This window comes from Passer domesticus, chromosome 1 (genome assembly GCF_036417665.1).
Source record: "Passer domesticus isolate bPasDom1 chromosome 1, bPasDom1.hap1, whole genome shotgun sequence".
Classification (NCBI taxonomy): Eukaryota; Metazoa; Chordata; class Aves; order Passeriformes; family Passeridae; genus Passer; species Passer domesticus.
The window spans coordinates 45429377-45455340 of NC_087474.1; the positions used below are offsets into that span (position 1 = coordinate 45429377).

The 25964-nt window shown below is 35.4% G+C and overlaps 1 protein-coding gene across 8 annotated transcripts in view; it reads left to right on the forward strand.

The window, feature by feature from the left end:
• Positions 1-25964, forward strand: part of BBS9 (Bardet-Biedl syndrome 9) — a 286276-nt gene that overhangs the window by 153720 nt on the left and 106592 nt on the right. For 5 of the 8 annotated variants that reach the window (XM_064417632.1, XM_064417641.1, XM_064417621.1 and 2 more), the window contains one exon: positions 18754-18864. The exons of 1 other annotated variant lie outside the window; for it this stretch is intronic. In XM_064417632.1, coding sequence (XP_064273702.1) covers positions 18754-18864 — 111 coding nt within the window. Of the gene's footprint in view, positions 1-18753; positions 18865-19134; positions 19504-22535; positions 22584-25964 lie in introns of those variants that run through there. 2 more of the 8 variants (XM_064417658.1, XM_064417649.1) reach the window with 2 other exon arrangements.

Consider the following 25964-nt stretch of genomic DNA (forward strand, 5'->3'; position numbering starts at 1 on the left):
TGGAGAAAAGTGTACAGTCTCTGACCTTCCACTTCAGAAGATTCAATAATAGCAAGTAAAAAAAAGTAAAGCTAAAACCTGGGTAGTTATTTTGAGAGGCTGCAAATATTGTCATTTAATAAAAATAAAGCCAAGCTTTAATAATATAGCATAATAATTTTATTTAAAATATGATATTAATGAAGATTCAATTTTGTATGTCTAATTAGTCTTTGGATTTCCACTTACCAGATTTCTTTGTTCCTCTAAGCTTTTGTTTCCTGTGAAATTTGAAGAACAGCCTATGAGAACAGCTTACATGATGAAGTGCACTGGTATTTGTACATGAGCTACAGGCATTTGAAGACCATAATTAGCTCTGCAGTTTGCATGACATTACTTTTCCTTTGCAATCCCTATCTGGACAAGACCACCCAAAAATTACAGGGGTTGTCTACTTTTCCTAAGCACAACCATGGTAAATTATCCATCCGCAAATAGTTATAAGCGGAGAGATGATACAGATGAATGAAGCAGGATATGTCAAATATAATGACTTACTCAGTTTCTTCTGACTGGGAGTAGCATCCTTCAGTCAGCAGAGTTGCCACTGCTTACACATCAGATCTTGTGACCATTATTTCAGGTACCACAATCCATTTATTTTGCATTTGCTATTCTTGTTTTTTTGGCACATTTCGGTTGAGTAAACCTAATTGTCTTATGCTGCCAAAAATTAGCTACACCTTAGCTGAAATTGCTAGTGTTACATTATTATAAACTGCCCTAAGCAAGTGTGACCAGAATGAGATAGTTATTTGCATAATTTTTTTTAAAATATATGTTATCACTGAATTTGTCTTACAGCTTTTGAAGGTCTGTTTAATCTTCATTTAAAATAATTAAGTGAATGTTTGGTCTTCAGTTAAAAAAAAATTAAAAACCCACTTGAACAATAAAAGTATTAATGCTATTTTTTTCTTAATATTCAGGTCACTTTAAAATGAAGGTGTTGGTATTTGTGGGATTGATTTAATAATTTCTGTTATGTAGGCAGTGTAAGTAACATGTACGAGTATGGAACTCTGTGGTGAATTAACAGTGTAAAACTATATGTACATCACTAACACCATTTACAGTGTATTTGCTCTTCCACATTACCATAAAGGAGTCCAATAAATCTAAACCTAGTGAAAATTTCATATTTTATACATGCAGAACTGATTTTTCAATTACTTCAGACTTTTTCAGAGCCTAATCCAAATCCTGATGAAATCTGTGGGAGTTTTTCCATAGACTTCAGTAAGCTTTGGCTCAGGCCCCCACTTTTCAATTTTTCAAACAGATTTGCCAAAAATCTGTAGAGAGCCAGGCACTTGGAAAGTTTTTACTTGCAAAGTACAGCTGGTTTTGAGTTGCATACAGGAAAGTTCCCAGTGCTTTTTTGAAATAAAAAAATTAGTTTTAAAGGTCTTTTAACTGTAGGTAAAAGGGTGACTTTAACATTTGAAACTGAAATTGCCTTGGGTCTTAGTCTAAGCATGACAATCTCTGTACTGGAAGCTTGTTTTTAAAATTCATAACTGTATGATAAAGCTCTAAACTGCAGTTTTAATTTAACTTCAGCTAAAATTTTCTTGGGTTATGAATGTCAGAGAGCCAGAGATGTCTGTGGTAGTAAATGATTTCTCTTTTTGTTTTGGTAGGGTTTTTTTTTTTTCTCCTTTTTTTTTTTTTTTTTTTTTCATTTTTGCAGTGGAAAACTACACTGCAATTAAAGAATTATTCCCTGAGGTTAACTGCACTAATTTGAGAGAGAGCTCTTGAGCTTCAGGGAACATGTTACCCAGCCAGCTCCATCTGGTGATGTAGGGTGGTTTTCAGTGCCTCTGGGTGGTTGGATCCCAGACTTGGAGGTAGATGTGATTGGGCATGCTGGGTTTTAGGGAGTGTGAGACACAGCCAGTGCCTCGACCAATGTCACTCATACCCTTGCATATCAGCCTAAGGATTAAAAAGTGCCATTTTAAGGCAGCATCTTGGGTTGTGGATGACGGTCAATGTTCCTCAGTAGGTATGTTGTGAATTGCACCCCCATGGTCTTGATGGATTTTAATTAGGGATAAAAAGAGCAGCATCTTGAATCTAAATGCCTGACATTGTTACAAAGCTGTGTATCATCAGTATTAAACTTCCAGGTTTTTTTTTCTGGATTTTTAAAGAATGAGAGCATGTTTAGGGCTGTTCTGCTTTTTGTGAGCAGTCAGCTGTTAAGTCTATTCATGAGACTGGTATCAGTGGTTCAGCTAATATTCACATGGTAAGGGAAGGTCCATAAATTCATGTTTCCATTGCCCCTGTGTTTATTCAGACTTGCCCATCCCTAAAACTTTGATCTGGTGTTTGAGCTGGAAAATGTTATCAAATATATGTGGTGCTTCATGACTCTGGTGGATTTTAATTTTTTTTAAAATAATTATTTTTTTCCTAATTGTGTCCTGGCTGAAACACAAAGACTGATGATAACAAGGATGCAAAAGGAAAGAGTTCATGAACTTGAATCCTTAAAGTTTAGTTTACATTCAGTTACACTTTGAGGCAAAAGCTTAGCTCACCCTCTACTAATTAGAATATTGCTAAAGAACTAATTAAAAAGTAATGTGTATTTAGCTACATAATGCTGAAGTTCTTTTTTTGGGATTGTAGAAGCCTTCAGCAAACTGGTAAAAACTGCAGGCTTGATGAGTTTCATGCGATTATCGTGGTAGGCTGCATATCTGGTGGGTGTTTGCTGCATGTTCTAAGTTCAAATACCACAGCAGGATGCTTTGCCAGGAGCTCTCTGTCTTTTGATGAAAGATGTACTTTATTAATTCTGACCCTAACCAAAGCTTGACTTATTCCACTTTAAGTAAACTAGTTAACTGTAAATTAGAGATATCACCAAAAAGGGTATTACTTCAAAGTTGGGAAATTATTAGGGGGATGTTCCACTGTTTTAATTGAGTTTCAATTTTAATGACTTACTGTCTTCTATGTAACAATAAACAGCTGTGCCACACTCGGTGTTTCAAAGAACATTTACTCAGCCTTTAAATTTACCATTAGAGATCAAAGAGAAGGTCTGATGTATATGGATGATGAAGGATGCCTCAATTCAAATGGATGGGTGAACAGAAATAGTGCAGCTAGAGGTAATAAATATTATGAACAACCTTTTTAATGTAAGTTACGTGGTGCTGAACTATATTAAATTTTACGGCTGCACTAAGAAATCTTTTGTAATTATCTTAAAACTCTATCAGAGTATTGATAGGCATGTGTTTCTTCTAGCACTTTTTTCAAATAAACTTTTCAGTCAAAATTAAGGGTTTTTAAAATGAAAATAATTGCTGGTGACATTCTTGAAAGCAGCTTATAAATAAATGGATGCTTGAATTACATATAGGGATTTGTGGAGGACATGTCAGGGTAAAATCTTGTTGAATGATCAGGCTTTCCAATCTTAAAATCTATTTAAATATATATGAATTAGTTGGTTTTATTTTCTCTGAAATGGAGCAGGTTCCTTGTAATCAGAGGAGTCATTAGGGTTATTAGGTTGCTGTTCAGAGATGCTTAAATGAAGCTATGAACTGACATTCTCATTTGAATCAGGTTGTTAATAAAGCATGGAACAATGCAAGAGGGTTACGCAGATTAAAGTTAGCGCAATAAATTATGTTAGAGATCAGTCATCTGGTTATTTTTTACCAGAAAGTTGTTGAGATGGAGGAGATTCTATGGAGTAATGTAAAATAGACTCCAGCCAGATATGATGAAGTAGTTAAAGATCTAGAAAGGGTCATATAATGTGTTACAGACAGGATTGTCTTATGTTCCTGTGATTAAAAGTCCTTCTGAAAGTAAGATAAGTTCTTATGATGCCCTTGGCAGTAAACAATTGCCATGTTTCCCTACAAAGGAACTGTATTGGCAGAATTAATACTTTGCAATTATATCCCAGTCTGAGGAGAAAAAATGAAGCAGTTGTGCTTGGATACTTCATTTAATTAGTTATCAAGGGAGAAACGCTTGCTGTACAATTTTACAACAGATTTCTCAAATATTTTCAAATAAAAAATACTGGTGTCTATGTAGAAAAGAGCCTTGGTTTTGCTCATTTTTGCAACACGTTAAAACCAATTTTCTTCTAGCTTAGTGTGAAATTGATTCTCATGTGGATAAGTTGATTCTCTCTGGCTATTGAGTTGTATATACATGACATCATTTTGGTTAGTGTAGTTACAGTGTATATTGTAAACCCTGTGAAGAAATAGAAGAAGTGTTCTGTTATACTACTCACAGTTAATCTATTGTGAATTTGGGTCCATGGTATGTAGAAGATATTCCTTCCAGTGTGTACTTTGTGATTCACTGTAAAATAGGAAGCTTTTTTGGTTACACATTGCAAAACCAAAAAAGCACTTATTTGTTGCGTCAAATCATTCTTATTTAATGCAGATATGCTGCTTCAGCAGGCATGACCATCAGTGGTTGGGAATAGGTGTTAAGGGAGCAAATAATTCATTGCATATTTGTGGCAAGGTTATGCTAAGGAGAGCTTTATTGTGTCTGGCATATTTGCTAATAAGAAGGAAAGATCTTTGTTGTGGATGCTGTTTGTGACGTTATATTTTTGTCAGTTGAAGAATTACCTTAGTAGAATGAAAAAGGAATAGTAAAAGTGGTATATACCATTAAGACTCACCATGGTAGGCTGCTTTAAGAAATTTTTGGCAGGTGCAGCAGTCTGGTCCTTATGAATAGTGAAATAATTGCTTTGATCAACAAGATAAGGATGAAATCCTGGCCCCATTGAAGTTACTGGGAGTTTTGCCATTGACTTAATTTAGTCAGGATTTCTCCTGTTTACTTGATGGTTCTCTGTTACTGTTCTACTAACATTCATGTAGTGTTTGGTAACGTGACTTAGCAGAATGCATGAGAGTGAACCCTGAAGTAGACTTCTTTTAAAAGAAGTGCCTTCAGAGTCTGAATTCACATCAGGTGGGTGTTTCTTTAGTGTTTGGATAAAAGAAAGGAACAGAAGGTGGGGTTTTTTTAGCTTTTTGCAAATTTGATGTTAGTAGAAAGGAAAACAACTACAGAATTCTGTTCTGGGAGGAAAAAAAACTAGAGGACTGTAGAAGCCTCACTTTTCCTTGTAATTTTCATGCTCTGATGGCAGTGCTATATTCTTGTCTCTGTGACAAGTACAGAGACAAAAGTATAAAGAAAATATGAAAATTGCATTGATTTATTTCTATTAATTCCTACTGAGCATCAAATAGTAAACAATCAGGATGCTGTATTAATAGCTGTCCCAAACCCTTTGCAAAGACTGACTTGAACAAATCCCACAAATTTGTTGAAATCTTCAAAGGAGCAGAAGGTAAGGATCAATTGTGGAAGAGAAGAAATAGAACCTGAAAGTACTTATTACTTTCAGTTATAATTATATGTTGCGTTTGTTGCAAATCAAATGCAAAGAATTTAATGATACTTTATCACTTATGTCGTGGGCTGTTGCTGAGAGGGCTTTTTGTGTAATTGGTGCTTAACAAATTCAGCCATTTAGCTGGTACACAAAAACCCCCACAAGCGTTAGTGAGTTCACAGGATAAAATGGACAGTTTGCTTTAAGTAGCATTTCATGTTAGAGAAAGTGCAGATGCTGCTGCAAGATGTATTATATTTCCATAATCAGTGATAGATAACAAGAATTGTTTAACAATCCATATCCTATGTGTGCACTTAAGTCATGGGCAGATCAATAAAAAAAGCATTAAGCCTGGTGCCAGCTGAAGATATTATACCTGCAGGCTGTTTGGCTGTATAATGGAAACTGGATCTGGATTTCAGTAACTCTATTTAGGTAAATCATTATCTAGACAATGTCTTTTCCAATTTCTCTTTTAGTTCTGGGTCATTTTCAAAGGGAAAATCTATATTTAGCCAATGGAGTTTCTTTTTTAGCATTTCTAATAAATATTTTTTTCTACATATGAACAGAGTATAGCCAGTGTTTTAATGTAAATTATGTAGTGCTTCATAACAATAATATAATATTTTATTTGAAGTCAATTCTGAGTTCAATCTGTTAAAATTAATTAGGATAATCTTTCTCAAGGCTTTGAAAACCTCTCATTTATTGTCATATACTCGGAATGTTCGGGGATGTGTTGCATTCTAGATACTGGTCTGATTTCATAAATTTTGAATGAGAAAGAAAATACATTGGCCTGTAGGGATCTGTCTGTTGGATATGAAATCATGTTCAAAACTTGCAGTTTCAGAAAAGAACAGAGTTTAGAAGTGTTTTAATCATGTTCAGAGGGGACGCTGAATCTTCAATGTGAAGTCTCACACCCTCAAGACAGGCTACCATTGCTCTGCTTCTCTTGGTGTTGTAGACGTGACCAAATTAAAATAAAGGGATAGAGGACACTTTTTTACCAATTATCCTTGGCCTTTGTTTATTCTGTGTTTGAGGTCATTAAGCTTTTTTTATGGAGAGGAGCTGAGACAACCTAACATGTTTCAGTGATCTTGGGAGATTACTTGAAGAGAATCATAATGCCAGAGTAAGCTTGGCTATACAATAAATTCTTTATAGAACACAGACTTTCACTGGAAGGAAGTTAAGAAGCATGATGTTTACATAATGTGATTTTTTTTTTTGTTGTGTTTTTGATGGGTGTTGTTTATTTATAGACATTGTCCCCAGTCAAGTTACTGCTTTTAATGAAGGAGTTCAGACCTTACCAAGGCCTGCAGGAATTTTGGTGCTGCTGGAGTAAAAGTTGATATCAAGTCCAAAAGACCTCCAACCTGTCAGTCAAAATGATGTAATTATTTTTTCATATTGAATACTTCTTCTGTCTAATGACATGAAGAGGACAATGTTTCATAATAGTGTTTGTAGTAAATTTGACTCTAAAATGTTTAGAATAACTTCAGATATCCCACAGTTGGGGGCACTAAGAGATTGCTCATGCTGTTAATGAACTGTCAAAAGAAGTTGATATTATGGGTATGACATCAACAAGCTACAGTGATGATCTCTGGATGCCATATTTTCTGATGGTCTTTGGTTTGCCACTCAGATACAGGTATTTGGACTAGTTATTGTATTTCATGTAATGTACAAGTAGAGAAAGTATGGCTAGTAAGTCAGTGCGGTGGCAAGATAGTTTAAAGGAAGAAGAGGTGGACTGTAAAAAGAACCAGTAGAGGAAAAGTTACATTGCTGAAGTATAGGAGAAGCAGCAGGCATGGTGTTAGTTTAATCAGTAGCTTCCTGAGGTCCACCAAATAATTTAAAGCATATAAACATTTGCAAAATCCTGGCTTTGAGAATGGCTTTAAACAATAAAAACCAATTTCAAATAATATTTGACTTTCCAGACCCAAGTAGTGATGATAGCCTAGAGAAAGGAATATCAGTATGTTCTTTTGGTCCAGTTCTGTAAGAGAGTGTATTCAGTATTGCTTGGTTGGGTTTTGGTAGCAGGGGACTGCAGGGGTGGCTTCTCTGAGAGGCTGCCAAAAGCTTTCCCTCTGTCCAACAGAGCCAATGCCAGCTGGCTCCAGGGTAGACCCATCACTGGCCAAGACCCAGCCCATCAGGAATGGTGGCATCACCTCTGGGATTGTGTATTTAACAAGGGGGGGAAAGGTCTGTTAAACTGCAGCTGGAGAGGGGAGTGAGAATGTGTGAGAAAACCAGCTCTGCAGATGCCGAAGTCAGGAGAGGAGGAGGTGGTGTAGGTACTCCAGGCGCAGGAGCAGAGGTTCTCCTGCAGCCTGTGCTGAGCACCATGGTGAGGCAGGCTGTCCCCCTGCAGCCCATCAAAGTGCATGGTGGAGCAGATTGTCCTCCTGCAGCCCATGGAGATGGATGTGCCCAAAGGCGTTTGGGACCCCATGGAGAGCATGACTTGAAGCAGACTCCTGGCAGGACCTCTAAACTTGTTCTTCTCTTTTTTTCTTGATTGGTGTGATTGGGCAAAGGAAGCTATAAGATCTCTCTAGCTTTGTGTTATTTGTCCAATACATTTAATTTTAGTTTGAATTGTATATTTCATAATTTAGTCTTTATCTTGCTTTGTATACTTTCCTCGAAGATGAGGTAGACATTTTGAAATTATTTTTTATTTAAAATAAACATTACAAAATTTATATTTAAGTTGAAATAGACTTTCTCTAGCATGTACTGATGTTGTACAAACAAAGAAATATGTGATTTGGAGGGGAAGGGGAAGTAGGGGCTCCTCTTTGCCTACAATTTTCACTTTGTACTTAAGCAGATTTCAGGGTATCCAATCACATTTAGAAATGTAGCATGTTTTAAAAATGAGTAGGCCATTGTCCTGGTCAAGCTACAAGATGATCCTTAAAACCTAGAGAATTAAATAAGCATAAGGCATAAAAGTAGCAGAATAACAGTATCACTTGCTCTGTCACTTACTTTATTTATTATCTTAGACAGTAGCAGCAATGTCAGCTTTTAAATAAAATGAAACAGAACAGTTAATCCTGTGCTTTCTCATATAAAAAGCCACTTTGTTTCAGACATAGCATTTTTATTGTAAAAGCAGACCTTGCTTTTTGCAAAAAAAACCCATCTGAATTTGAACAGAGTTCTCCCGAACTATTCATTATCTTCTAGTGAATATAGTTCATTTTATGACATTAGTCAAACCGAATCTCTTCCCCCTCTCTGAAAAGTTTAGTGCCAGGATTCTCCCTGTTTATTAGAGATTTTTGGAAGAATCGTTTTTGAGATCTTCAGATACCTCGTGTTTGATCAAAAGATACTGCAGTTTTGTAAAGTTGATTTTATTTAAAGTTTATCATGTGAAGCACATGAATCTCCTCGCTGCTTCTTAAAATGCTTGCAGGAGATTTGACATAAAATGCTTATATATGCAAAATTGCTTATCCCTCAGTTGTATCATTTTCATAACATTTGAATGGTAGTAACTTCAGTAAAATGGCATGATTTACACAGGTACAAGTGTGGTAGTAGTGAAAGAATAAAATTCTGTGCAGTTTGTAGAGCAAAATGTTCTGAATAGGAAGTCCTGTAAACAAAGGAAAAAGTTCTGTCTATGGGATAAGATGTAATTTTTAACTATTATGTACAGTTTTGTGCTCATTTCGTCCAAATAAACGAAATTAATTGAATGTATTATGATCCTTAGTGGAGCCAAGGATTGTCTTTTCTTGATTCCTCTTAAAGTTAATCCCAGAGACTTTAATGCTGTAGAAGGTTGAGCTAACACAAGACAATACTTGGATTTATTTGCTAAGTGGAGTATATAGTGAATGAAGTATTAAATGCTAATGAAAATAAAGTAAATATAAGTAATGTATGTTTCTTTTTGTAGTGTTGGAGGAAAGATAGGTTAGTATAATTAGATTGATTCTTAACTCTTAGTGCAATGAATAAACGTAATAGCTGACAATTATGTTGAAACAACATTTTTAATGACTAAACAAATACAATGTTATTTACATATTCTACATACTATGGAAAAATCTAATATTTAGGTACAACTGAGAAAGTAGACATTTCCAATACATTAAAACAATAATATATCAAACTATATCTTTGATATAGTTTACAGAGAAGCAAGAATTTTCAGCAAAAGCTGCTTTTCAACTGCAGAAGGGAACTTCAGTAATATTAAAAAAGAGAATTCTCATTTTTCCTTATGAATGCTTTGATTTCCTAAACTTTTAGTGCCTAAATGATCTCTATGCAGTTTCTTATAAATCCGCCAGAAAGATGTTGGTTTATTTCAATAACCTTAAAAGTGAATGCTTTTATCCATGTTTATTTCATCACTAGGTAGATAAATGAATAGATAAATAGAGAATAGTAATTTATTTATGTTCTAGGAATTGGATAACTATTCATAATTAGATAAGACATAACTTCAGAATGCTAATAGATAAATCTGTACTTGTTTTGACCTCTGTTCCCTATATTTTCTATTTGGCGGGGATGGAAGGGAAGGAAGAAAAGAAACACCTTGTTCAGAAACTCCATCTCTGAATAAGTTAATTTAGTCTCATTCATAAACAGAATTATTTACCTCCATGGTTTATGCTCAGGGATTATTCAAAGTCCTTGTTCTCTTGGTAGTCAGAAACCTAGTGTCTAGTAAAAATTAATTTGTGGACAGTTCTTCCTGTTCTGAGAGTGTCTTCTATTTTGCCAGACACTAAGTGTTTCTGGCCTAAAGTCCATTTTTGATAAAGATCAGTCTGTTCCATTTTTAGTGGTCTTAGCTCAGCAAGACTGGTCATCTGTTCAAGTGTCAATGAGGTATGTGATTCCTATGTGATTTTAGTAATCTTCAGCTGAAGTTTTCCAGGTTTATTTAACATGGACATGGTAACAGGAATTGAACTGTCATGAACATGGTAACAGGAATTGAACTCAGTATTTCAGATGTATTACCAGTGTTCTGTTCAATAGTGTTAGACCTTTCTTGTTCCTTACATGAAACGTTTTCAGGTGGATTTCAAAATTTTACTTGTCGTCGATCTGGGACCTTCTTCTCTCAGCCTGTGACTATTTCTGTGGGTTTTGTATCTTCTTTCATTTCCATAATGCCATCATTTTTCACTCTCATAATATTAAAGCAACTGAAATGACTATTGAAATAAGACATTTGTGTTTTGTTGCTAAAATTTGACATTTTGTGTACTAAACTACTTTAGAGTAGTTTTCCAAAGTGGCCAATTTTGTATACTTCTCTTTCAGTAGTCCATTACAATAGTGCTAGGAAGTATTACTTTACCAATTTAGTTTAGTTTTTCTGAGCAACATGCATTCTTCAGTACCTACATTTTAATCCCAGTTGCTAGTCCACTGTCTTCTGTTGTCCACAGTATATCTGATACAAAATCTGATGTCAGTATGTTTTGTTCCTGTATTCTCTAGCCCTGAATCATGTATTAGCATACATCCCAAATGCTTTTTATTTGATTTCACTCAGTTTCTCATCTGGATTAGGCATAGGTCCCTCATCAATTGTTTCTGTTTTACTACTGTTCTGTCAAGGCTGTGTCAGACATCCAAAATCCCCAGTATAACAAGACCTCATGCTGCAAATTGCATTGTCTTTTATTTATTGTTTAGAGCTAAGAAAAAAATCACATTTTCACTAACCTGCATTTTTTAGCTTTCTCCTGTTGTTGTTTTGTTTAGGCCAATATACTGTAAACTCCCTGCAGATAAATAGTTATTTGTTCCCCTGAATCAGTCCAAGACTGCTCACTTGGACAGTCTTTGCACTATGGTTGCGTGACGGAACATTTTCATAACTCATGGGTTACAGCACTGCAAACCAGGTCACAGACATTTACAGTTTCTTCAACTTCTGAATGCTCCTCCTTCACAAGTCCAATATTCGTGTTTGCACATACATACAAGTACGTGTGTCTTCATAACTGAGTCTTCAACTGAAAGAAAACTTCATATATGTGCTTCGGACATACAAGTCTTTTAAATGTGAATAGGAGCAAAATATTTCTCTAAATTTTTAGAATGATGGTTACCAGGAGGGTTTGTTATTGAGGCTATAAAAGTCAATTTTAGTCTGTTTACTTTCACTGTATTCTGAAGAAATGTTAGAGACTACATAAAGACAATGTTGTGAAAATTTTTTTGACAAGCGTGCTCCAGAGATTCCCAGCTGCTCCAAACACTGTCTTTGAGGTGCTCTCTATTGTATTGGCAGATAGAAATCAGAAATGGCATTGAAAATTCTTTTAAATATGCTTTTAGCAAAAATAGGGAAAGGGTTTATCAAAGGGAGCATTAACTATTTAAGTTTTTGATGTAAGTTAATATAAAAGTCTAAAGGTCTAGTAGTAGCCTCCTTACAACCGTGTATTACAAAAACAAGGCAATGCAGGCTCTACAGATTAAAAAAAAGTCTTACTAAAAAACCATTTTGTATAAAGTTCTTTATGTATTTCATATTTGCATGTATCCAAATACATAAATATGTATATTTGTATGCAAAATGAGCTTATCTGTATAAACCAAAACAAAAGCCTTGCATCTTCTTGCTCCCCAAAAGAGTAGCATAAATTAGTTTGTTACTGAATGGAGAATGTTGTCCTGATAATAGATTGATGGCAGTATATTCTGTAACTTCTGCTACTGCTGTATTTAAGCATTCTGAAAGAAGACCATGTTTAGTTATTGTCTTGGTTTGAAAAGACAGGTGTCTGCTAGGGAAGGCAGGAGCCTCTCTTAAGGTGGAAAATGTAAACCCCCCTCCCTCTGAATGATTACAATTCTGAAATTAAGGTGCTCTCAGGCAAAAATAAAGGAATAGGAATCAGTTCTTTGCTAGGAAAATTAAAATACAAATCTAACAGTATAAAAAAAACCCCAAAACCACTGACAGGATCAGAATATGACCTGACACCCTCTGGGTCAGGGTGTTGGCAGCAATCCCATTAAATGGTGCCTGCAGTCCCCCTGGAGTGACAGATGTGGTTCTGTTGAAGCACTTATCCTGTGGAAGGGTGTGGTCTTCCTCTGAAGATTCAGTGGTGTAGATGGGCCTGGTGTTCCTTGGAATCCAGTGGAGAAGAAGACAGCTGTTCCTCTGGGAATTCAGTGGGGAAAGGCTGATGTGGTGTTCCAAATCTCAGATTATATCTGGGAAGGAATGCTTGGCTCCTCCCCCTGTGTGGAGAATCTCACAATGGGATGATGTAATTTTATCAGTCATGCAGTGACACTCAGTGGCTCATTAACAGAAGATATCTTGCTGGAGGGAGGATTGGTGGTGGAAGAGATTGAGAAAACTGCACAATTAAAAGAAGATAACTCCCCCATCTTTAAGAGATGGCAATAGAATACATACCTTTAGTCACATCTTGTAAACTAAGGCAGTTGTGATAAGCAAAAGCTATGCTTAGTGGCACACTGAATGTGGGGAAAAGGATGTGAGACCCAGTCAACAAAAACCACCAGGTGTTTTGTGAGGCAGCGTGCTCTGAAAAAGTAGTGATTTTTATGGTTGTGTTGTTTGTCAAGAGTTGATAATCCCCTTGAAAATTTCCTTTGTAAGCTGATTTTTTCTTTTCTGTTATGTAAAAGCAGATGGAAATCCTCCAAGCACTACAATACACTACAGTAAGATGCCTCTCCCAAGACATATCAGAACACAGAGCATGTTTTTCAGCCAGTGTTCATCAGGTGAATAGGTGGGTGGATGGAACAATGCACTTTTGTGGCTGAAGCACAACTATCATCGTTCATCCATTGTTCTCAGTGTGTACCAAGTGCCTTAGGTAGATAGTGGGTGGCATTTATACAGTTCACTGTTCCTGCATTCTCAGTCCTCAGTAAGGGTACTACTGAATGTTGATCTTGTGTTCTTGGCTGAATGTCCAATAATGTGTCTTTAATGAAAACAGCTGCTGGATCTGCTCTTAGCAATGTGTTTCCCAATGCCATTCGTATGACTTGCATACCACATGCACTGAACCTCATCCTGGAAGAATGGCCAAGACTATTTGACAGTTTAAACACCACAGTTGCTCCTATAAAGAGCTTCTGCTGCCAAAGTACCCTGAACTTTGTAAGTCAAGGTTTTATGAACTCAGGCATGTTCAAAATATTTGAATGGGCTACAAGCTCAAACAGAAGCCACACAATTGGTGTGAATTATTTTTGCATAGCTCTCTGTGCAAATAATGTCAACTTATTATAGGAAAAAAAGCTATGGAATTTAAGAACTGGAGATTTTGTTAAGAAGCATTTCAGTAAAACATGAGTAAATCAGAACAACAGTTTAGTGTGTCTGAGTGCTTCTATTGAAAATATGTTTTGGTGATTTGCTATGACCTTGGACTACATATTCTGTTGGTTTTGTTCTGTCTATAATTTTTTCCCCTAATTTATTGTTCCACTAGAATGTAATACAGAAATACTTTCCGTGAATTGTAACACTGTTTGTTACCAGACACCCATTTAGGAGTAAGGAACAAACAAACACAACTTTTTGTCTGCCTTCCCTCCCCCTTCATCCCTGCCTTGCTTTCTGTCTTAGTCCCCCAACTCCCTCTTTCTCCTCAAACTCTGCAATGGAAATGTGTTTGCATTCCTGGAATGTGTCTATTCAAATGATAGCCTTCTAAGCCAGGGCTGGTATGTGAATAGATGTTCCATGGATCTCATAATCTCTCAAATATGTATTGTTTTCTTCTATAGATTGTGTTGTTTTATCTTCCATTTAAAAAGCAGCAGTAGTGTTATCTTTACCACCTTCATGCAGTGTTTATTTCAACAGACAGGCTACTTTCTGATGGGAAGATCCTAGTAAAATTTAAAGGACTTGAATAAATGCAGCTAGCAGAATTGGTACAATTAATTGATAAATTCTTTAAGAGAGAATAACCTCTAAAGCATTAGACTACATTTTTGGTGTACACTTTCCTAAAATTGCCAACAGAACATAAAAGTCGAGTGAGCATGGTTTTGGGTTTAGCTTTTTGAACTCTCTATGAAATAATTTTATGGTTTATCTCCATTTTATAGTGGTATACCTGCTATATATATATGGATGCAAAACCTGCTATTTACAGAGCTTCCTGCTCACATTTTGACTATCTTGCCACCAAAGACTGCTCAGGAAGCTGTTTTTTCTTCTTTCTGTGGACTCTTGTAAGAATTAATTTCAGAGGAAAATGGAAACTTATGCTTAGTTTAGGTTATGATTAAGTGGAAGAGAAAAAGGAAACTCAAATAATCTTTGCCTCAAAGTGCCTTTTCATTTTTTCTGATGTATACCGCTTTTGTTTTCCTGTTTTTAACTTTAAAAGCCGTATTAAAATGCATAAAAACATGGTGATAGGAATCTGTAGGAAAACTGTCAAGACTTAATTTTTGTTCAATATGTGTTATATGTTTATATTTCCTTTGGGTGTAGGTATCTTTTTCCAGCTTAAGAACCAAAAGTGTTACAAAAACAGATGTAGTGAAAATAAGCAAGAGAAGTCTCATTTCCTTTGGTGAACAAAGTTCACAATTAGCTTGAGTGTAATTTTATGCATGTTGTACCCCAATCAAGCAGTTTTGTTGACGAAACTTGCTTTCTTGGATTTATCACAACTGATAAAAGATCTGTGATGCCAGACAAGAATTTAGTTACATGGAAAAGGGGGAAAGAGTGGGTCAGATGTAATAACATATTCTAGATGTTATTCCTGCCAACAATTAATGGGAAAATTAATTTTATGAACCTCTGTTTACAGACTGACATCTGGAGGACTTCTCAGCTTGGATAATTTCCAGTGTGTAGATTTATGTACTACTATTCCTCCTCCTTTCCCCTTTTTTCCTTAAATATTTCACTTTTCAGATCTGTACCATTCAGTTAACTGTGAATGAATGTGAATTATTTTGTTGCTGTGATTTCTTTTAGAATTCAATGTGCATAAAAACTGAAAATGCTTGCTAAAACAGACATTCAGCGAATACTTATTGAAATGTATGTAGAGTTATTTTAAAAAAATCAAAGGGTTCTTTTAAAGAAGTTCTGATCAGAGAAGTCAGAATACAGACCATGAGTTGGCTTTTTGAAATATGAAATGAAAAGCTTGTAGTCCTATCAGAAAAGGTCTTTTTATTTATTTCTTTTTTCTTCCCCCCCAATATGGCTGTCCTTGTGAGCTGTAAAATGTTTTTGAATCACAAAATCCTGGTCTACCATGGTTTAAATATTATATTGGGTAGTGGATACTTGTGCTTTATCCAGTTTCTTTTTCAGTCTAGTGAAATTTTGAAATTTTCTTTGAATGTTTCCCTTCTTTCAGTGTGACAGTAGTTGTAGTGTGGTCTCCACACATTCTTTCCTGTGGGAAATCATAGCATGTTGTCATGGGCATCTATTGCTGTCTTGAGGATGTGTATCTGTGCTGATTGGAGCAAGAAAATACAATTTCGTGTTAGTTTCATTGGAAGAAGTGGGTACCACTTATGTTGAGGCAGGCTGTGTGTAGATGAGGGTCCAGTCATAGGACCCAGCCCTATGCATCTGAGCAAGTTAAGGGGCATTTTTAGCAAATTTGAATAGCTCCTTTACTTAGAAGGTAGTGCTGGTATTAGAAGAGCAAGGTAGAAATGATCCTGTAATCCTTGATCCTGTAATTCTCATTGCCTCAAAAAAGGTAAAATAATAGCTATTATAATGCTTTCTTTTCTGGTCACTTATTTAAATACTGTCACAAAAATCCTAGTGAAATCCGTCCCCACTGAGAACAGTGCTTTTAGCACATGGAATGACTTTATGAAACAACAGTATTTATAAAATACTCACAGGAATAGTTCACGGGAAACAGTTATTGGCATCCTTGCAGAAGTAACATGTAATTACTACTCTTAATATTGGTGCTGATAGTACTGCTCTGTGAGTTCTGTCTAAATTTTCTTTTTTATGTAAAATAGTATGTCACTGGTAACATTTCAGTTGTCAGTATTCTCAGTAAAATAATTTTATAGAAGTAGTTAATTTTACTTTTAATTGTAATAACTTCTGATGGTATCATGACAAGTAAATCTCAATCTCTCACATTAAAATCAAAGTCATGCATCCTGCTTTCTTTTAACAAGTAGTGTGTTGTAGCTAAGGGCAAATAGACCTTTTCTAACTCTTATTCAGTTACTGTCATGATTGAAAACTCATGAAATATTGTGGCACCAAAGACCATCAGTCCTCAAGGCCATGTAAGTTACTGAATTTTGGATTTTAGCATGAATGTTAGAAAATTTCTCTATTTCCATGTAGAAATTCAGTATATACTAATTGATTTGGTGAGTTTTCACTCATGCTGTTACAAAATGTTGTAATATTAAAATGTATGATGCCATTCTTAATAGTTCTTTAGGGCAAGAAACATTAATTTTGTATCCTGTACTTACAGGCTAGTGTTTAAGACTGTAGATTTTATCTGAACAATAAGAATGTGAAAAGTCTAAATTGACTTGTAAAGCATTGAATTCTGTTTCCTCAAATCTTGTAGTTTACATTTTAGTCACAATTTTCAAATGACAACAAATGTACTGGTTTACAGATATTTATTTTCATTTAGGCTGTTGGTACATTTCTATTTAATACAATGTCAGATATAACATTGTTATGTGCCATTGTCAGTTATATGCCATTGTCAGATATGACTACTTTTACAGTATTTTAACATGAAGAGATTTTCTTAATTTCCAATTTTCTCTTCCATTTTCATATCTATTTTCATAGCATCCTAAATATTTGAATCTGTCATGGGTCACAAATCTGACACATTTATTCTGGACTTTCCTTTCTTACCAACAAAATTTGCTTGCTGGAAATCAAACATAAATCCTGTGATGCAACTTATACTTTCTCTGAGACTGTATTTGGATAAAGCGGCTTGTGTCTTTACTCTTCCTTAGGAACCAAAGATGCTGTATTAGTTCTTCATCTGGTAGGATTGAGTGTTTTCACAGGGTTCGCTGGAGCTGCTGTGCTTTCCCCTGGCTAGTCAGGGCAGTACATTTCTGCAGGACATGGTGCATTGGTTTGCCAGTACTTCTGAAACTGACAGGGAAAATGCAACTCTCCTACTTAGAAATGCAACCTTACTTTTAATTTTATTAATTTAGCTTAGTAAAGGGAGAATAGCCTGTGTTGCTGCAAATTTGATACACTTTTAATGGGGCCTGGAGCAGAACATGTCTTTTCAAAATAGAACAACTCTTGCATGAAGGTAAAAAGTCTGTGTGCACCGTTGGGACTTGGTGTGCTGCTTACAAACATGTGCTTTCAAAGCCCAGTGGATGAGTACATGGATTTGTTTGCTTGCTAGTGGTGTTCCTGGGAGGGCTGTGAGGAAAAGATGCAGCTCAGCTGTGTACTGTGTTGTTGGCAATGCACTTACTGTGAGGCCATCTTTTTGCTGTGGAATAGTGACACATCCTGCAGTGTCCTGACCACAGCTGCTCTGAAATAAATGTACATCAACCTATTCCACTGCAAGCTACTCCAGCTGATGCTACTACTACTAGAATATACCTCTCTTCATAGTTTAAATGTAGGCATTTAAACATATTTGAAGAAAAAGCTGTAAGTAATTGTGTTGTCTAATGAGCGGCTCATAAGCAATGTTGAAACATACAAAGAAGATGTTTTACCATACATCCTATAATCACTTGAGTAAGGCATGTTATTGGATACTGAAAGTGACCCTGCATTTCCTTTAATAAAAATACTGTATTTAATAGCCCATCCAAAAAAATCAGCATGCCATTCACTGTGGCAAGCTAACAATCTTCATAAGGTTTGTTGATTTTGTAAAGTTATTTCATTCACACTTAATTACTTTATTACAAAAATAGCTCCCAGTAATCTGATCTTTAACAAAAATCACATTATTTTCCATGTTTTATGTGGAACCAGTTTTGCATATTTTGTGGTTTAAATTAATTCAAACTTTTTTCAACATGACCTAAGTAATAGAATTCATTAAAGTGTAATCAGCCTTCTAAACAATGGTAATAGTTTTCTTTAGTAAATGTTTCCTTGAAGTGAAAGTCAAGACTATTTTAGTTTTATGTGTTCCTGTCAGCTACTTTATTGCCTCTTTCCCTCAATTATGCACCAGTGAATTTGTTTTGTTGCATAAACTCTGCATTAAGTGTCTTCTATTTTCACGTAGGTGGCTGTGCTACAATCCCAGAGTCTGATCTAGAGGAAAGGACTGTTATACCAGGCTCCACAGCAGTGTTTGCTGGGCAGGGGCAGAGCACAAAGCAGAAATCCAAGCCTGGTAAGAAAAGGAAAATTATGTTATTTCACTTAGAGGTATACAGCTCATCTTTTCAGAGTGCTTGTGGACATGTGAAAAAAATGGCATATATTTCAGCCTTTGTTGGCATAATTTCTAGCTTTTCTTGCTGCAGTAGTACAATGTGTAGGATTCTGAGCTTACTGAGCTTCTTCTGTCAAGAATGGCTCAACTGTAAAGGTCAGTCTTAGAATGAAATAACTTCAGTTCAAAGGTTTTGTGCTACGTAATACTTGAATGAATTTCTTACAGGTTTTATTCCCGATGTCTTCCACAGAGGCAAAATGAAACTGAGGGCATTTTGGTGTATGTAATAAAGGCTTTTTTTTTTTTTTTTCCTGTGGTATGGTGGTTACACTTTGTGCCAGCTGATTAAAATATGGTCATTACTTATCTTTTGTGGGGAGACTTCCTAGAATTTCAGAAAAATATTATTGGATATAATAAAATGAAATTATACTGGCTATAAAATATGCTGCATACAGTGATGACACATTTTCTGGAAAGACTTCTTGCTGCCGGGAACTGTGATATAGTGTTAACATATTTTAAAAGCAGCACTGTAAAGTACTGCCTTGCAGTTTAATAAAGTGTCTGGTAAATTCTCAGGGTTTGACTATAGCAATTTCACATTTTTCTTTCTAAGTTGTACCTTCACACTTCTTTTCCTCTCTCCTTGTCTAATTTTATCCTATAATATTTATTATAAAGTGTATTTGAATGTTGCTTGTAAATCAGAAGTCTTCATTATGGATGGGTGTTGAAGTTAAGAAAAGCAGCTTGGAGGTTGCAACCAACAACAATCAAAAATAACAAGTCCTTATACATCTGCAAAACCCAGTCACTTGTGTGTTTAAAAAGCATTCAGCTGCTTGTTTGTCCAGCTAACTGTAGCACAGATAGGCAGGGAGTTGGAATAGGTAGTTAATTTCAATAGAAAAATTTACATTAGGAAATTTTTAATAGTGGGCAGGAAAGAAGGTTATCTAATGCCACAGTGTAACTTAAAAATTAGTACCTGCTTACAAAAACAACCTGAAAAATTTCCTGAAGGCCTACAGCTCTGACTTTTCTACAGTGCTAATTACTTATGGTCCTCATGGACTTCAGGTCATTAGAAGAAGAGAGCCTGTCAAAGTTGACATAAATATGGTTTAACCTTTGCCATCTGGATATACTAAGTAACCTCCTGGTAATGGAAAAGTATATAATCTCTCTGATGTGGGATAGACTTCTGATAAAATTCCAACTTCAGGCAACTAGACTAATAAATCACAAGTGTATGGCAGGTTATTTCTCTTTGATACTCCAGTATTCTGATCAAGCACATATTTGTTCTTCAGTAGATAGTGTTCTCCTATATTTAAATAACTTATTACTGAAAAGACTAGCATGAGTGGAAAAGTGTAGAAATGTATTCATGAGCTCCAGAAACAACAGCATGGGGACCTGCATATCCTAGTGTAGGTCTTAGCCCATGATATAAATTGAGACTTACGTCACATAGCTGGCTGTTGTTGCTTTGTAACTATGAAAGGCAGAATGAAAACTCTGAAAGCTTTTAAAAAGTCTTCAGGTTTACAGCCATGTGTTATACGAGTGAGTTTAATTCATTCATGGTAAGTATTGACTGCCATCTGCCAGCAAGTGCTGCAATGTAGAGAACACCTAGAATATCTGCCACCGAGCTGTCTGGAAATTCTAATTGCTATGACTGTAAGAGCCAAGGGAGCTACTTAAACCTGAAGGTAACAGTAGGCATGAAATCACAGCCTTTCAGTGTTTTTCTGTACATGATATTTTTGGACTGAGTTCTTGCTCTGGCACCACAGACTGCAGCAAGACCATGGTGATTACAAAGAGCCCTCAGATAATATTTTCTGTCTTATGTATCTTTTTATTTAAGTTTACATTTAATTTAACTGTGTGCAGCAAATGAGAGAGAAAAAAGGACAAAGTAGAGTAAAAGTAATTTTTCTTTATATATCTTCCTTCATTTCCTAATGGAGTTCAAGATAAATTCTCGTGATAAGTTCTGAATTGGTTGTTTGATGACCCTAGTGACCTAGTGGGTCACTGCCAACTCAGGATGTTCTGTGATTATATGATAATATGTTGTATTGAGCTATGCAAAGAACTGAGGGAAGTGAGGGACTGAAACCTGGAAGACTGTTCTGTGAGAAACTGTGCTGTAGGGCATCATCTTGTCACAGACTTGCAAATTTTCTCATGCAAAGTATTATACTGAGACTTTCCAGGCAGCTGCTAAGCATGTGAGTGAGACTTTTGGCTTTACTTGGAATAGTTACTTAGGAGAGCAGAAAATGACGTTTAGTAGTCATGTACAAGTCTGTGCAAGGATAGAATGAATGGTTTTAGCTCAATCACAGAGTCTCTTTGGAAGGGAAATTACTGGATTTATGGTCTTTTCTTTTAAATGCTGAAATAGTTCTCACTGGGTTGTTTTTCTTATTTTTTTATAATCCAAGTATATTGTGATTTCATAGTAGAGAATGGGATCACATTCATGATATTGGGAAGCTAATAGTATTATTGCAGTTGTAGAAGTAAATTCTTTTAGATGGCTTTTGCTTTGAGTAGGTACAAAATACTCCCTTGAACATTGTCTGTTCTAGTGAACGGAAAAGAATTCTTCCATTTCTTACCACCTCAAGACATGGAGTCTGTGTGCACTGCATGGGGAGGAATAATGTTAGCATGATAAATCCCTGCTAATTTTGTTCTTGCTGTTTTGGTTAGAAGCAGGACAGAGCAGCATATGTTGCATATAGACTGCACAAGTCTAGTGGAGAGTTTGAATGTAATTTGAAGTTCACTTGTTATGTCTTTACTTTTTCCATGAGCTCACAGCTATAATACCAATGCTGACCTCTATTGCAATCAAAAATACGAACGTAGTGATTGTAGACTCTGTGTAGGTACTGTGAAGTTCCTTTCTCTTTTGATGTACTCTTCCTGCTGTCTTCTGTTTTCTTCTTTACAAACTATGAATTTCTAACCAGAGCTGCATCTGCTTGAGTGGTTTGATTTTATGGAGAAGTTTTCCTCTGTTCTAGAAAGTAACAATTAACAGCGATTTGCAGAGCTCCACTTCTCAAGCTCTCACTTGTACTAGAATATTTCTGATGGAATTAATTGAAAATATGGTCACCAAGAGGTATAAAGGAGTTCTTGTTACCTGCAGGCTTTTTAGAGAAATCTCTAAGAAATATGGGAAACTGCTGTAAAACAGCAATTAAACTGTGCTGGTGGTGAGCTTTAGGATGTAATAACAACATATGCATATATCAGTATAGTATAGTCCTTAAAGTAAGTATTTTGAACTCATTGTATGCCCTGTGCTGCATGCTACTTACTATGAAAGAGAACTTCCTAAGACCTTTTTTTCCATCAAATATTGCTACTGATTATTTTACAAAGAAAGGGTCTGTTTTTTGTTTTTAAAAGTAAAGAGTTTTATGCTGGTAAATCATTACTAATTTTACTAAATCGATGGAAAAGCAGATTAAAAGTTAGTATGAATAAAATAATGTTTGGCTTGAAAAATGTATCTTGGTTTTTTTGGTTGCTGTTTTTTTGTTGTTGTGTGAAACTGTTGTGCTGATTACATTGTAATTTCTTTACTTGTTCAGGATTTTACAGCACTGGAAGTCAGATTTACCAAGTGTCATGACATCCAGGTATTAGAATTTTCACAACTTGTAAGACTTGATTTTCCAGGCAGAATTTTTCATCTAAGATCCTGTAAACCTATTCTGTAAATGATCTATCTAAACAACAACAAAAAAAATCTTTACTATTTAAGGGGAATATTTGCCTGACTTTGCCATGATAATTCAGAATATATGTCTTTTCCTGAGAGAGCAGTATGGCTCAGTATTTACATTTATTGTTTAAACACAAATATTTCTGAGAAGCTATTTATAAGACAAAATATTTAGCATTTGGATTTGCTACTGTGCTTCCACTGTTTTAGTTATATTCTTTGTATGTTGCTGTTATGCAAATATTTAGATGGCTTAAAGATTAAATTTCAAAGTTCTCATCTTCTATGATTATATTTAGTAAAGTAAATAAACTTCCATAGTTTTATACTCAAAACATCTAAGACAAAAAACTGTGTCAGCATTTATATTTATGATTGGAATAAATTTTTAACTATCTTTAGTTTAAATCCGGCTTCTTATTTTTGATTAAATAGACAGGCACCCCATCATAGACGACAGTGAGGTTGAGCTATAAACTCCAGTAAAACAAGATATTCTGAGTCCGATTTTAAAAACACCCTCCAAAGCTGCACCCAGGCATTGTACAGCTGCATGTCTGTAGTGTATTTTATTTATTTTGTTACTTTTTCTTCAGCATTGAATGGCAATGTTCATGCAGATGTCGCAGGTGCCACTTAAGAGTATCTTTCAACTTCACCCTTCTAATCAAAGATTGTGTTTTTTAATAGCCTAGACAATTTGAAGAACTATCCCATGGTTCCAGCTCAAAAAGATGTTTACTTGCACTAACGTTTTAATAAACAAGACTGAAACTATTTTCCTTTAAAGGGTCTAGGGGCAAATTTAAATTTATCTATGTGCTTAATTTTTTCTTATGAATACACAACTGTGTGAAACTGCAAACTACATCTGCTAAGTAGTTCACCAAAAAGTGATGTAATATAGGATGAAATTTTGTGATAGTGTTTCATGTATTTGATTTTAGAAAGGAGTACTCTTAAACACTTGGCTTTCTATAAAGAGTTAGATAGTTAGATAGTAAGCTGCTGTCAGCTCTCCACTGAGTCTTTATTTTTGTGCTGAACTGTTCTTAATATTATTTCTTGCCTACACATATGAGAAAAGGCATATCTTGGAATTTGTTTTGAAGGGTGCCTACATTTCCTGTAAAAACTCTAAAGCAGGTCTGTGGAAGATTTCTATTTTCTCTCAGACATATATTGTCTATATATTGGATTAATAACTGCCCTACATTTTCAACATGCATGAGTAAGGTGCAGATGGCCTTACTACTATTATTGTAATAATTGTCATTTGCTGCCCTAGCAATCATTTGGACACTGATGTTTTTGCCAATTACAGCAAAAGTATTTGTAAGATAAAAAACAACTTTTCCAGGTTAGACAGTATAAAAGGACAGAAATCAATTTTACTACTAACTGTATTGTACATGAGATTAAATAAAAGAGAAATGTTTAAGCTAAGCTAAAGATAATTTTGAAGAAATGTCCATACTGTCTGGAGAGGGATTTCATGCCCATAGTCAACTTTCTAAGCATCAGCTGAATGAATCAGTACTGTTTGCAACGTAGCCTTTTCAGCTCTTCATAGCTATAATCTTGAACCTGAACTGTCTGAAGTTTAGTTACTACACTCATGGCATGAGTTTTTTTAACAGACTTATTTTTTAAAAATCACGAAGGCCTAATTAACAGGGCTTATCTGAAGGGGTAATTGTGATGCTGACAGTTTGAGTACAGTTTCAAGCATTTTGACAAGTGAGTTGCAACACAATGTTTGGTCACTGGCTAACAAAAAATCCTGAATTAGAAACAAATCTGTCAAAAATGTGGAAACTTGTGACGGCCTCAGATAAGTGAAAGCCCCTTCAGACCTAACCTGATTAGTTGCTCACTTAGGTATTTCCCACTGATGTATTGTGGTATTATGAGACCAGATTTCTTATTTCTTATTATTATCCTTATTTCTTTCTGTATGGACATTGCTATGCAATAGGAAAGATACCAGGAGCCTGCAGCTGGGCCCACCTAATACTTTAAAATTGCTAAGCTAATTGTTTCCACAAGAAAAGGTGCAAAGAAAATCAATGGGCTACAAAAAGCCTATTTTTCTGGAGAGGGTTGAAGAGATTTATGGGGGTTTTCTTTTCCACAGAGTCTGTTTTTCTAAAGAGCAGTACAGCTTAAGAGATTAATGTGAGAATTCCTTCATTAAGTCAATACCAAATGAAGTACAGTTTCTCTTTTAGCAGGAGCTTGTATATACATCTCCTCTGAAATGTAATATAGCACATGAGAACTCAGCAAGTTTTATATGTATTCTATTATTTGCAGATTGTACTGTATTATAATGTTGATGGCCAACTGCAGTGAGTAAAGAGATCAGTCTCTGTGTTTGTCCATTAGCAGCAGCAGTTATAGTGTTTTACAGAATGTTTTCATTCAGAGGTTAAAAATGTCTCTGATTAATTCCGCTTTGTTTCATGACTGTCAATGTAACAAAGAACTGAGGACTGCCTTACACTCTGCTTTGTGGGTTGTCTCAGAATTTGCTGTGACTTAAACAGAAAAGAGGTAGGAAATGGACAAGTCATGGTATAGAGAGCTCAGCCCTTTTCCTTCAAATTTGTGGCTTTAATAAGAAGAATTGTTTGTGAAAAGTGTTCTGTTTTTTAATGAAGAGAGAATTCAAAGGCACTCTTGAAATTATTAGCAAAAGGTTGCTATTGCTGAAGTTAGGGAGCAGAAAAGTCTTACAAGGCATAACAACATGTTCATGGCCATATCCAAAGCTTTCTGGAATCTATCAAAAGGCCTTTCCTTATTTTTAACAAGACCTGAATATGAGAAGTCCTGATGGATAATGGAAGGTAAGGAACACATGAAAGAGAGAAGAGAGGGCATGCTAAATATGAAACAAACCCAAAAATGCAATCTAAACATGTTTTTAGGAATTATGATTAGGTTTTGTAGGCAATAAAGGGGAATTGTGGCACAGCATAAGGAATAAAAAAAAATAGAAGTTTAAAAGCTTTTTTTTGTGACTAAATGTTGGTTTTCATATTTCCTTGGTGGTTTTCCTGCATAACTATGAGCTTAAGAGAAGTAGATGATCATCTTTCACTAGGATTCATTCATGCACTTGTCTTCTGCAAGTAAAGATCAGCAGCAAAGAAACTAGTCAGACTTCTGTTAATTGCTGCTGCCTACTTTTCATATGTGCTGGTGCAGATTAATACTCCATTTTCCTTAGGAGTGTTTATAAGACTCGTGTTGCTTTTGTTTCCTCACACCAGTTATTTCCTCCACTGCA